This window comes from Pleurodeles waltl, chromosome 10 (assembly GCF_031143425.1).
Source record: "Pleurodeles waltl isolate 20211129_DDA chromosome 10, aPleWal1.hap1.20221129, whole genome shotgun sequence".
NCBI classification, from domain to species: Eukaryota; Metazoa; Chordata; class Amphibia; order Caudata; family Salamandridae; genus Pleurodeles; species Pleurodeles waltl.
Window position 1 is genome coordinate 244309084 of NC_090449.1, and position 14634 is coordinate 244323717.

Sequence of the window (14634 nt, forward strand, 5' to 3'; positions counted from 1 at the left end):
CCCGACATCAACAAAATTCCGCCACACCAACGGCCAGCGAAAAACTGGCGATGACCAAACCTCCACCGTCACGCCAACAGAAATACGCCCATGCCATTCCGACCCACAAATCCCCGCAGCGGTCTTTCAACCGCAGTATTCCATTGGCGGTACACACCGCCGCGGTCAAAATACACACACCTTTACAAAACACTACCACATTGGACAATTCAAAATACACACACCTGAGACACATACACACACCACTCCCACACACCCAATACAATATAAAACACACACCCACATCACCCACAAACATTTACGACCACAATTGCGACTGAAGGACAGAGAGAGACAGCACAGAATAGAGTAGACCATCACACAGAGGCAAATCACAACATCACCCACACAATATCCACGCACAAAACACCATACACCACCACACTCACCACACTCTACAACACATACACCACCCCTCACCTCATCCACACCACCCCATGGCACCCCAAAGACACCCCAGGTTCTCTGACGCAGAACTCAGGGTCATGGTGGAGGAAATAGTTCGGGTAGAGCCCCAGCTCTTCGGGACACAGGTGCAGCACACCACCATTGCCAGGAAGATGGAGCTATGGCAAAGAATAGTGGACAGGGTCAACGCTGTGGGACAGCATCCACGAAATCGGGACGACATCAGGAAGCGGTGGAACGACCTACGGGGGAAGGTGCGTTCCATGGTATCAAGGCACAACATCGCGGTGCAGAAGACTGGCGGCGGACCCCCACCTACTCCTCCAGAATTCACAGCATGGGAGGAGGAAGTCTTGCACATCCTGCATCCTGAGGGCCTCGCAGGAGTAGGCGGAAGAATGGACTCTGGTAAGTCAAATCTTCGCTACTTCATTCCCCCCACCCCACCTGCATGCCAAATCATACCCCCACCCTCACCCCCACCCCCATCACACCAACTCCTTGCAAATGGCTCACCATCACAACCCACCCATCCCAAAACCTAGCCCTGCATGCGTCCCCAAAGCATGGACACCCATCACCAAAGCATGCCCACTGCACATACCCATCTCTCCCACAAGCCACCGTCACAAAAGCCCCCACAAGGGAATGCCAGCACTGGGGTACACGGCCACCCACCCATTACACAAAATGGCACACACAGAAGCAATAACCATACTCTTATACCCCTGCAGGACCCGAACGCCACCACACCGCCCAGGAGGGTCCAGAGATGTCCATCCCACCCCCAGAAGAGGCCCCCAGTGATGACAGCAGCTCTGTCTCCCTGGACCCAGATGACCAGCCCGGCCCATCGGGGACCTCGGGACAGTCGGTTCCCCACAGACAGCCACAGGCTACAGCAGACCTAACCCCCTCTGGGAACACCAGCACAGCTCCCACCCAGCGGGCCCATGCCTCTGTCTCCAGGACACGTCAATCAGCGGTGTGTCCACCACTACAGGGCACCCAGGCTGACCCCCCACCCCAACAACAACAGGGACCTTGGGGCAGTGGTAGTGGGCACACGGTCCAGGGGACAGAGGCCCAGGGAAACAGGGGAACTGGGAGGGCTGCTGTGCGACAGGGGGGGGACAGGCCCAGGGAACCGACTCTCCAAGAGGCCCTCTCCTCCATCATGGGAGCATACCACCGCTCCCAGGAGACGATGGCTACGGTACTGGCCAGGTTCCAGGAGATCCAGGTACTGCAGGAGGAACAGTACATGGGGTTCAGAAAAGGAACTGAGAAACATTAGTTCCGCAATGGGGACCATCGTCGTTGCTCTTAACCAGATAGTCACCACATTGCGGGACCATGTGGCACCACAAAGGGCCCCTGTCACTAGCATGGACCAAGACCAGGCTACCACCTCCGCCGGCGCTAGTGGACAGGAGGCCCCCACACAACGACAGGCCACCAGAACCCCACCTCCTGCAGAAGAAGAACCACCCCGCAAGCGGTACCTGAGATCTCAGAAGAAGACAGAGTAGGATGCCAAGACCCCGCCAGCAAAGGATACCCCCTGATGTCATCCCACTGTCCCACATTGTCACCCTGTCCAAACTTAAACTGCCCCTGCTCCATCCTTCCACAGGCATATGGACAATGCACCTGAGAGACTGAAAACTGGACACTGCCATGGACATTACTCCACCATCACCCATCACCGTTTTTCAATCATGTCCCTAAATTTAGCACTTTAATAAAATCACTTATTGCACTTGAAAAATCAGGAGTCTGCTTGTATTTTGAACAAATGTATTAGACATAACGGTGCCAAAATGTTCAGTTACATTGTGATGACAACATACCACTGTCACACAGCTGTAATCCATGGGCAAACAAAGCAGAGGTCACGCAGTGGGGCCCACAGCTCTGAAAACGGAAGGGAAAGTCACAACTCAGTTAACAGGAACTGGGGGGAAACACAGACAGTAGAGAGGCAGGAGACTTTAAGTAAATGTAAAATGGCGGGGTTGATTCGTACCTGTGTGCTACTGAAAATACTGTTGTATCACTGTGTCCCTGTTGTCTGTGTCGTCCCCGTCGTCTTCCTCCTCTTCACTCGCCACAGGCTCCACAGCTGCTACAACACCACCATCTGGACCATCATCCTGCAGGAAAGGCACCTGGCGTCGCAAAGCCAGGTTGTGAAGCATACAGCAGGCCACGATGATATGGCACACCTTCTTTGGTGAGTACATTAGGGATCCACCTGTCATATGCAGGCACCTAAACCTGGCCTTCAGGAGGCCGAAGGTCCGCTCAATCACCCTCCTAGTACGCCCATGTGCCTCATTGTACCGTTCCTCTGGCCTGGTCCGGGGATTCCTCACTGGGGTCAGTAGCCACGACAGGTTGGGGTAACCAGAGTCACCAATTAGCCACACACAGTGTCTCTGTAGCTGTTCCATCACATAAGGGATGCTGCTATTTCGCATGATGTACGCGTCATGCACTGACCCAGGGAACTTGGCATTTACATGGGAGATGTACTGGTCAGCCAAACAGACCACCTGGACATTCATCGAATGATAACTTTTTCTGTTCCTGTACACCTGCTCACTTTCACTGGGGGGAACCAAAGCCACATGGGTCCCATCAATGGCACCAATGATGTTGGGGATATGTCCAAGGGCATAGAAATCACCCTTCACTGTAGCCAAATCGCCCACCTCAGGGAAAACAATGTAGCTCCGCATGTATTTCATCAGGGCAGACAACACTCTGGACAAAACCTTAGAAAACATAGGCTGAGACATCCCTGATGATATGGCCACTGTTGTTTGGAATGATCCACTTGCCAAAAAATGGAGTACTGACAGCACCTGCACCAGAGGGGGAATCCCTGTGGGTTGGCGAATGGGGGACATCAGGTCTGGCTGCAGCTGGGCACACAGTTCCTGTATAGTGGCTCGGTCAAGTCTGTATGTCAGTATGACATGTCTTTCTTCCATTGTCGACAGGTCCACCAGCGGTCTGTACACGGGAACATTCCTCCATCTCCTCGCAAGTCCCAGCGGACGGTGCCTAGGAAGGACAACATGGAGCACAGAGTCAAGCAACCCACAGTATGTAACCACAGCTTGCACAGAACACGATTCGCTATGCATTGAATGGCTTGTATGAGTGGCAATGCAACGCCTAGGCCTGTGTGACGCAGTAGAAATTAAGCCATGTGGGCCCTTGAAATGGCGGCTGCCTGACCTGTGAAGTGTGACAATGGGATGTGAGGTCAATGCGCTGGCGTGGCACACCGTGGCGGTAGGCGGTCGAAGACCGCGGCGCAAAGCAGCATTGGTTAACATTGAACCCTATGGGTCTCAGGAGCCAATGACGATGTGCGCCGGCGGTCGTGGTACGCACCGCCACGGTACGCACCGCCGCGGGCGTGACCGCCATTTTCTCTCTGCTTAATCACTCGAGACCTGATCATCCACAGGAGAGGACCTATACTGCAAGTGCTGCTGTGACCTCGGTCTGGAAGAGACAATGGCTGCTGCGACTGGGGAAAGGGCCCCTGCCTTCACATCTGAGGAATTGGAGAAACTTGTTGATGGGGTCCTCCCCCAGTATGCGCTACTCTACGGTCCTCCAGACCAACAGGTAAGTACACTGGGACCATGCTTTGTGGGCAATGCCTGGGTTGAGTGGGGTGAATGAACGATGGTGGGGAGGGGAGCGAATGAGGCATGCATCAAACGACAGATGAGAGCATGTGCCACATGGCAAGTGTGGGGATGGGGGGACACTCACATCGAGCATGCCGAAAATTCTGATATTGTATTTTCTCTCCCTGTACGTGTCACATAGGTCAGCGCCCATCAGAAAGTCGACATTTGGCGTGCCATCGCCAAGGACGTCCGGACCCTGGGGGTCCACAACAGACGGGGCACCCACTGCTGCAAGAGGTGGGAGGACATCTGCCGCGGGAGCAGAAAGACCGCGGAGTCTCTGCTGGGGATGGCCTCCCAACGTAGGAGGGGTGCCACGCGTCAATTGACCCCCCTGATGTCTCGGATCCTGGCGGTGGCCTACCCAGATTTGGATGGGCGCGTGAGGACATCACAGCAGACACAAGGGGGTGAGTACACTCTCATTCTGCTGACTATGCGCGCAGTGGAGGTGTCTGGGTGGGGGAGGAGGGCTGTGGGTATCCCTAGGCCAGGGCAATTTCTGTAGGCTAGGCCCCTCCGTAAGGCATGGCCCTGTGCCCCCGCCCCCCACCTCTGTAGGGTGCCAAGTACAGCTATCCATGGCCCTGTGTCACCTATGTGTGCAGTTGTCGTCCATAGGCTTGTAGGCCATGTCCCACTGATTGAGTAGTGTACCCCAAGTGCGCGGCGTAGTGCAGGGGGCTTCTGTGTCTGTCCTCTCCGCCAACTGTGTTGCAATGCATGCACTCAACATGTCTTTATTCTCCCCCCCCCTTTTTTGGTCTGCTCTTCCTGTTCATGTGTGCATTAGCATCATCTGGCGGAGGTGAAGTGGCATTGGAGCACGAGGGAGCTGCATCTCACATGGCCCCGGAGGGCCATGCAACGGACTCTGATTTGTCCAGTGAGACGGAGGGCGAGGGGGGCTCCACAACGGGGACACGTGGAGACATCAGCGACACCGACACGTCCTCGGAAGGGAGCTCCCTTGTGGTGGCGGCAACATCCGTGCCCACCGCAACAACAGGTACAGCCGCCACCCAGCGCACCAGCTCCGCCCTCCCAGCAGCCCCTCAGCGTTCGCCCCGTGCCCGCTCGCACACCAAGGCGGGCATCTCCTTCACCCCAGGCACCTCAGGCCCTGCCCCAGTTACCCCTGCTGCCCTCAGTGAGGAGGTCATCGACCTCCTCCGGACGCTCATTGTTGGGCAGTCTACCCTTTTGAATGCCATCCAGGGGGTGGAAAGGGAGGTGCATCGGAGCAATGCATACCTGGAGGGCATTCATTCGGGTCAGGCTGCCCATCAGCGATCGTTCAACGCTCTGGCCTCAGCACTGACGGCAGCCATTGTCCCTGTCTCCTGCCTCCCTCCTCCAACTCCCTCCACCCAGTCCCACTCCCCTGTTCCTCTGCCTATCCCAGACACACCTACAGACCAGCCTGCACACACCTCAACACCCAAGGTCAGCTCATCCAAACATAAGCACCACACATCACAGAAGCATTCACACAAGCAACATCCACATGCAGACATGCCAACAGCCACTGCCTCCTCTGTGTCCCCCTCCTCCTCGTCTCCCTCCTCCCTCCCTGTGACATCCCAACTCACACTTGCATGCACCACTTCATCAGCCACTACGACCATCACCAGCACACCCACCAGAACACTCCGCACACGTGCAGTCACCACTGCCATTTACACGTCCCCTGTGTCCTCTCCCAGTGTGTCTGTCACCCCCTCTTCCAAACCACACAAACGCAGGCAGCCACCCACCCAACAGCCATCCACCTCACGACAGCCTCCGTCACAAGCACCTGCACCCATAGACAGCACACTTGACTCTCCTACAACCACATCCTCTTCCTCCACTCCCATACCCACTGCACCTACCCTTCCCATTGCTCCCAAAAAGTTTTTCCTCTCCAAACTTAACCTCTTTCCATCACCTGACCCACCCCCTCCATCTCGTAAAAGTCCAATCTGCACCTCAGCCACCACAACCCCTGGACCTACAAGGACCATAGTCCAGGGATATTGGAGCCCCCCACCTTCGAGGGCAGCCACATCGGCCAGCAGCAAAGGGACAGCCAGCCCACCCGCGAGAAAACAGAGACGGCAGCCACCACAGGCACCACCCTGGCACCGTCAGGGAGTGGGGTGCCACCTGGCACATCTCCAAAGGGAGGCAAGGGCCACAGAGGATCAGGCAAGGATGGCAAGGGCAGCACGGCCGACAAGTCCGGCAGCAGGCGAGCTGCCCAGGAGGGCCCCACCAGCCCCATTCCGGGGGTGAAGGAGGACACCCACGGGCACGGGCCACCAGCACAGGAGGGCCCAGCAAGCGAGAAGTCGGATGGCGAGTGAACACCATCTATTGGCCGGATCTGGTGCCCTGGAGACACATGTGAAGCATCGCTGAACAGGGCACAGCCGTCTCAAGAACCGCTGAACAGGGCCCTTCAAGACAAGCACTGCTGAACAGGGCACCGCCGTGTCAAGAACCGCTGAACAGGGCCCTTCAAGACAAGCACCGCTGAACAGGGCACTGCCGTGTCAAGAACCGCTGAACAGGGCCCTTCAAGAAAAGCACCGCTGAACAGGGCCCTTCAAGACAAGCACCGCTGAACAGGGCACCGCCGTGTCAAGAACCGCTGAACAGGGCCCTTCAAGACAAGCACTGCTGAACAGGGCACCGCCGTGTCAAGAACCGCTGAACAGGGCCCTTCAAGACAAGCACCGCTGAACAGGGCCCTTCAAGACAAGCACCGCTAAACAGGGCACCGCTGTGTCAAGAACCGCTGAACAGGGCCCTTCAAGACAAGCACCGCTGAACAGGGCACCGCCGTGTCAAGAACCGCTGAACAGGGCCCTTCAAGACAGGCACCGCTGAACAGGGCCCTTCAAGACAAGCACCGCTGAACAGGGCACCGCCGTGTCAAGAACCGCTGAACAGGGCCCTTCAAGACAAGCACCGCTGAACAGGGCACCGGCGTCTCTGCACCGCTCCGCTTGGCCCTTCATCTCAAGCACCGCTCCGCTGGGCCCTTCATCTCAAGCACCGCTCCGCTGGGCCCTTCATCTCAAGCACCGCTCCGCTGGGCACCGCCGTCTCTGCACCGCTCCGCTTGGCCCTTCATCTCAAGCACCGCTCCGCTGGGCCCTTCATCTCAAGCACCGCTCCGCTGGGCCCTTCATCACAAGCACCGCTCTGCTGGGCCCTTCATCTCAAGCACCGCTCCGCTGGGCACTGCCGTCTCTGCACCGCTCCGCTGGGCCCTTCATCTCAAGCACCGCTCCGCTGGGCCCTTCATCTCAAGCACCGCTCCGCTGGGCCCTTCATCACAAGCACCGCTCTGCTGGGCCCTTCATCTCAAGCACCGCTCCGCTGGGCACTGCCGTCTCTGCACCGCTCCGCTTGGCCCTTCATCTCAAGCACCGCTCCGCTGGGCCCTTCATCTCAAGCACCGCTCCGCTGGGCACCGCCGTCTCTGCACCGCTCCGCTTGGCCCTTCATCTCAAGCACCGCTCCGCTGGGCCCTTCATCTCAAGCACCGCTCCGCTGGGCCCTTCATCTCAAGCACCGATCCGCTGGGCACCGCCGTCTCTGCACCGCTCCTCTTGGCCCTTCATCTCAAGCACCGCTCCGCTGGGCCCTTCATCTCAAGCACCGCTCCGCTGGGCCCTTCATCTCAAGCACCGCTGACACATTGGCAGAAGGGGCAGGCCCGGATCAGTGTCGGACAGGGCTGCACGATACACTCTGGGCACCAAGAGTCCTCCAGTACCGCTGGAGTCTGTCATCCACTTGTGAGACTGTGGCTTTGCACTCCCCAGGATGGCACAGTGGGCAAGCCACCCACTGTAGAGACTTGAGAGACTGTGGCTTTGCACTACCCAGGATGGCACAGTGGGCAAGCCACCCACTGTAGAGACTTGAGAGACTGTGGCTTTGCACTCCCCAGGATGGCACAGTGGGCAAGCCACCCACTGTTATCAACTTGAGAGACTGTGGCTTTGCACTCCCCAGGATGGCACAGTGGGCAAGCCACCCACTGTAGAGACTTGAGAGACTGTGGCTTTGCACTCCCCAGGATTGAACATTGGCTGTGGAGGCCCCTCGTGGATCTGGCGTCGTGGACTCATGTGGTTGAGGTGCCCCCCCCTTCCCCCTGAGGTGCCTGTAGTTTTCCTATCTGATGCCCCTGCAGTGTTCTCTCCAATGGATTCGGGTCTCATGTGTGGGCTTTGCCCATGTGTTGAGGACCATTGGCCCACGTACAATGACAGAAAGCCAATTCTGACGGGACAATATACATATGTGTATATAGTTATGGGATGTTCGTCTTACTTATTTACTTTGCCTTACAATATATTTGTATTACAATTACTTATTATTTTGTCTTTGCATTCTTCCGGGGGGTTTGGGGGGTGTCACTCTGAGTTGTTGCTCTGCATTGGAGTGTAGGTAGTTGGGGGGCGGGGGTGTTGCGTATGTGTGTGCCCGTAATCTTTTCTCCTCCCCCCTCCCGTGTGTCGTAGGTGCAGTACTCACCGTTGTCTTCTGCGCCGGCGTTCGTGCTCCTGGTAGAGGAGCAGGTAGACAATAGCTGGTAGGATGTGTAGTTCTGGTTCCATGCTGTCCAGATTCCTCGTGGAGTGTGTACAGGTGAGCGTTTTCCCGTTCGTAGTCTGTTTCCGCCGTGTTTTTATCGGCGGGGCTCCCGGCCCTGAAAAGGTGGCGGATTGGTGAGTTGTGATAGGGTGGGCGGTACATTGTCTGCCACCTGTCTGTTGGCGGTGACCGCCGCGCTGCTTGTCTGTACCGCCGTGGCGGTCGGAGTGTTAAAGTGGCGGGCTGTGTTGACGGTTCCCGCCAGGGTCGGAATTCCATTTTTTTGGCCGCCTGCCTGTTTGCGGGTTGGCCGCCGCTTTAACACTGACCGCCAGGGTTGGAATGACCCCCTAAGTCCTGATTCCCTTGGCGTAAGTCTAATAATTCACGATCTGCTGACTGTGTTACAGTTCTACGATCGAAAACGCTCTGAAATTCACGAACAAAATTTTTCCAGTTGTACAACAGGGGACTATTTTTACGCACAAGAGGAATAGCCCAGGTAGCTGCATTTCCAGACAGATATGACAACAAGAAAGCTACTTTAGACTGGGCATTGAGGAAAGTATGTGGTCTGCAGGTGAAGTGAAGTTCCACTTGAACCAGAAAAGATTGCGCTTTCAAGGGATCACCTGAGAAGCGTTCTGGGGGCGCTAAAGGAATGGCTGAAGGAACATTGAGGGAAATGTTAGTCGGATTTCCTCCAGAAGTCTGAGAAGAAGTACCTGGCCAAGACACACCTGTGGGACTTTGTTCTTTCTTCTCAACCTTATTCTGTAACTGACTCACCCTCTCAGCTAGACTATTTGTCAAATCCTTTGATGATACCACTTCTGACTGGAGCTGGGTGATAGCCTTGACTAGCTCGTCCAGTGTGGCCATGCTGAGAACATACACAAACCAGGAGGATAATAATTTGTGGGCTCACTATTCTGTCAGAGTCACCAGATCCTCGGGGTCTGTGCACGTTCCCAACACTACCACCACAAGACAGCTCCAATACTCTGATTAGATTTATCACAGAGTCTAAGAGAGTCCAAGTGGGGAAAAGGGGATTAGGACGGGAACAGCTGGGAAGGAGATCTGTAGGAATCAAAAGGTTAAAACACAACATCAAAATTACATCTCATGAAATCAGTACCATGCTACAACTCTAAGCTTCGTCTTTTCCGAAAAAAACATGAACAACCCTAGAATAGTCCTAAAACTGACTAGGCTTTAGATGACCGAATGCCTGAGGAGGAAACAGGAAAAGTTAAATAGGACTTTCAGATTCGAGTACTTTCTTTAGCATGAGAATCAGGAAACACTCTGAGCAATTTCTAAACAACCATATGAATCTCCTTTTAAGAATATATATATCAGGAACACACAGCATTACATCTAGAACTCTGGTATTGTTGTGTTCATCTCAGAAAAAAACATTGGGAAGTGAATTGCGCACATTGCAGATTTGTATATGAGTATTAAACACCATAAAGGATTGTGCACCATGAAATCACACAACGTAGATTCAAGGAATATATCACGCAACGTGTCAACTTGAAATGCTACCAAGAAAATGTCTTAGAATAGTAGCGCACAGTAATTTACATTATTTATACACGAGGAAAGAATTGCGCGTCTTGCCGATTCAAATGCCACCATACAGATGCCAAGAAATGGTAGCGCACAATGAACAACATGAAAAGCACTCAGGGAAAGAATTGCGTGTCTTGCCGATTCAAATGCCACCATGCAAATGCCAAGAAATGGTAGCGCACAATGAATAACATGAAAAAACACTCAAAGAAAGAATCGCGCGTGTTGCCGACTCGAATGCCACCATGTAAATGCCAGAAAATGGTAGCGCGCAATGAACAACAAAGTTAAATGCTCATGAAACGAGTTGCACGTCTTGCCAACTCGTAAAACATCATGTAAATGTCAAGAAATATCAGCGTGCAATGAACAACAATGTAATAACGAAGTCAAATCTTTATGGAATAAATTGCGCATCCTCCCTAGTTGCAAACCACCATACAAATGTCAAAAAATGGCAGCACACAAGTAATCTGTTATTCATTTAAGAATTAAAATCAAGAATATGAAAATTCTCAATTACGGTGTTGGGAAATGTCCAAACACCGTCTTACCGCCTGGAAACAGTGATCACCAATGAGAGATGAGTGCAGAAGACTGGAAAATCCAAATAGGCCGCCGGGACAGGAGCTCAGGAAGAAGCTGCTGCTCTGCACCGGGACCTCTGAATAGTGAGCACTGGAAGTTGGGCTGACTCTCTTTTATAGAGTCTTGGCCCAGCCTAGAACCACGCCCAGGCATGTTGCAGGGAAAGTCTCTAGAAGGCCCTGGAAAGGGACCACACCCTAACACACTCTGAATGTCTGCAGCAATACATTGCAAATGTACAGTATTTATAAGCACCTTAAAAATGAATCTTGTGGATGGAATTCTGCAATGCAAAAGGTTAAACAATAACATATCATCACAATGCATAAATTACATTATCTTGCAAGTGTTGGGTTTTTGTATTCTAGATGCCCGTAGAGCGCGCACTGTTCTGGTGTTGACAAAAGTCATAAATTTAGTCTTAATAGGATTAAGCTCCAATCCATAATCTGCACAGAAAGCACTGAATCTATCCACTAGGACCTGCAGGCCCATCGGTGTTTTGGAAGTTAAGAGTAAATCGTCAGCAAATAACAAGATCATAATTTTTTGATTATTCGAGGAAGGAGCATCATTTTGACAACCCATTACAATTTTAACCACCTCGTTAATAAATAAGGAAAAAAGAGTCGGAGCAAGAACACATCCCTGGCATACCTCCGTCTAATATCTATTTGATCAGTAAGTTCCCCTTGACTGCCCCATTTCACTCGTGCATACGTATTCTCGTGCAGCCTTTGAATTAAATACACTAAATTCCCGGGGCACCAATTTTATTCAAAACTTCCCATAGCTTCCCTCTGGGGACAAGGTCAAAGGCGGATCTTAAGTCCACAAAGGCAACTTACAATTTTGGTTTTGCTAAAGTGACATATTTCCAGAATAACAGAGAGAGCCTAAAGACCTGGTCCATGGTGCTAATTTTTGGGCGAAACCCAGCCCGAAGAGGGGATAGAACCTGATTGTCTTGAACCCATTCAATGAGCCTATCTAGTACTTGCTTAGCAAAGACCTTTTGCAAATTGTCAATAAGACTAATTGGACTACAATTAACAAGCAACCTTGCGTCACCTTTTTTGTATATAGGGATTATTTCCGCCCCATACCACGTATCCGGGATAGGGCCACCTGCTGCTATGGCGTTCAATAGTGTATTTATATACCATGCCCAGATGACGGGTTCAGATTTGAATAGGTCCCCTGGTATCTTATCAGGGCCGGGAGCTCTAGTTGGTCTCAAGGAGTTAATGGCTGCTATAGTTTCAGTCATCGTAAAGACAATGTCCTCCGTAGGGTCCTCAACAAAGAATCTGCATTCGTCGCCCCCATGGCACACACAATCCTGTTGTACAGGTATTGCATAAATCTCAGAAAAATGGTCCACCCATCCCTCTGGCTGAATATGCATATTAATTGTGTCATTGCCCCCTCTGTATCTACTAGCCAACAGCCTCCAAAAGGAGCCATTGTCTTGGTTCTTAACTGCATCCAGCATCCTTTGCCAAGTCTTGTGTTCCCAATGCTTTTTTGCTAATTCCAGGGCCTTGGTATACCTGAGTCTGGCATTTCTGATCTCCCCAAGTAAGGACTTCTCACTTTTTGATCTGGCCACCTCCATCATGACTACTGAGACAATTGGTAACAAGGGCAGTGCTATGGGTACCAGAGATTAAACATGAGACAGCAACTACTACACCTGGTAAGCCTTAGGGAATTCCATGTGTGATGCAGAGTTAGCAGGGCTAATCCTTCTTTCATGCTATTTCAGCAAAGCTATCCAAAAATGGGTTGCATTTCAGGCTGTATGCCTACTAAGCCTTTTCAAAACCAAGCATATTTGATTGGGGTTATATCAGTACCAATTAATACATTTGCAAAAATCTATGGGCCAGATGTACCAAGAATGCCTTTTGCGATTCGGAAATAGCGGATTCTGATTTTTAAGAAATCGCTATTTCTGATTCGCAAAATGCAATGTATCACATTTGCGATTCGGTAATAGCGATTTCTTAAAAATCGCAAATGCTATTACCGAATCGCAAATTGCGATACCGGCCCCATTCGCACCTATGGGCCTGTAGGCCCATATCTGTGAATTTTTTGCATTTCCAAAATTGCGATTTCTCATCTGGAAATCGCAATTTTTGGAAATGCAAAACCCCACGGTGCTGGGGGCCTAAGGCCCCCTCTGCTGCACCCCAAAATAATTTTGTACAACATGAAAGGTGCACACATGCCAAAAGGGCATGTGTGCTTTACATGTAAATTTTAAAAATGCATTTTAAATGCATTTTTAAAATTTGCAAATAGCGATTCCTTAATGCCCAATTTGCATTAAGGAATTGCTTCTTACATGTGTTTTAGAAATCGCAAGTAAGGAATCCTTATTTGCGATTTCTTATTTAGAGAGTCACAATTTGGGACTCTCTAAACAGGGTCACAATTTTAAGGAATCGCTATTTTTGCGATTCCTTAAAATTGCATTCAGAATGCCTTTCATACATTCTGAAATGGCTTTTTGCATTCGCAAACGGCCATTCGCAACGTTTGCGAATGCAAAAAGCTTTTATACATCTGGCCCCAAGTGTTTTAGAACTTGGACATGATGCTTCTCCTATCAGAGAGCAAGAGAGTTGTTATTATACAAACATCCTATTCCACAAATAACATATATTATGTGTGGAGGTAAATACAGCATGGACATAACAATAGCTGAAGAAATATGCTTAAACTGCACTGTTTACTAATAGTTTTTCAAAACTTTATTGCTGAAGGATGCTCAAATATCTGTTGAAGTTGTGTGATTTTTAAGTCCCAGTAGGTTGATGCAACAAGTCCGGTGTGTTTGGAATGTGTCATTTGTGATAGACTGACACATAAAGTAGAACCCTACATTCCACGTCCAAGTAGGTCGACCAGCCCATTAAATGAGAACATTTACCATTCACTGTGCTACAATTTGTTTAGAGCCCCAGACCCCCTAAAAGTTATATTAAATCCTTTAAAATGCTTATTTGACACAAGTAGTCCAGATGAATAATGTGTCCACCCCGTGCTTCACGTTACCCCCCTCCCCTATGAAGTTTGAGTCTAGTAGCGCCCCTCTGGAGGGGTATCTCTGGGGAAATTATTCTACTAACACGGGAGCGATGATGTTGTTTTCCTCTGCAAATAAAGACTTTTATTCTGAGCAGTAGGCTATCAATATGAACCTGAGAAGTAATGCTTTGTGTTTGGGCTTGTCCCAGCATCTGTCCCCAGAACAGATTGCACATCTTGGCCCTGAAAACGCTGCCATGGTTTCTGAGTCACAGCGCTTCCATTTAAGTACTACACAACTGCAGAGCCTTCAACAGACGATAGATGGCGCCAGAATAACGGTTCAAGATCCACAGATCACTGCAAGAACGACCACTCCAACGGAAGTACCGGTCTCAAATGGTGAGCAGTAAAAAGATTTGTATTTGACGTTATCGATGTATAATGTGCGATACGCTCGGTACCTTAAGTTCTGCCTGACTTTACACATTTGATTCAGAGATGAAATAAAGGGTCTTTGACCCCCTACAAATAGCATAAGACAATGGATATGTACTGAGCGTGTGCTTGCTCCAAGGACTCGATTTGACCATGACCTCATTTTTGTTAACAAATGAATAATACCTTAGGGTTAAAGCCCCATTAAATCACAAAGATTACTACATGG

At 51.2% G+C, this 14634-nt stretch overlaps 1 protein-coding gene across 1 annotated transcript in view; it reads left to right on the forward strand.

Moving 5' to 3' along the window:
* The window catches only part of OTOA (otoancorin), a 291404-nt gene extending 277024 nt beyond the window's left edge, over positions 1–14380 (forward strand). The window contains 1 exon segment of the mRNA XM_069212309.1: positions 14177–14380. Coding sequence (XP_069068410.1) covers positions 14177–14380 — 204 coding nt within the window.
* The last annotated feature ends 254 nt before the right edge of the window (positions 14381–14634 follow it).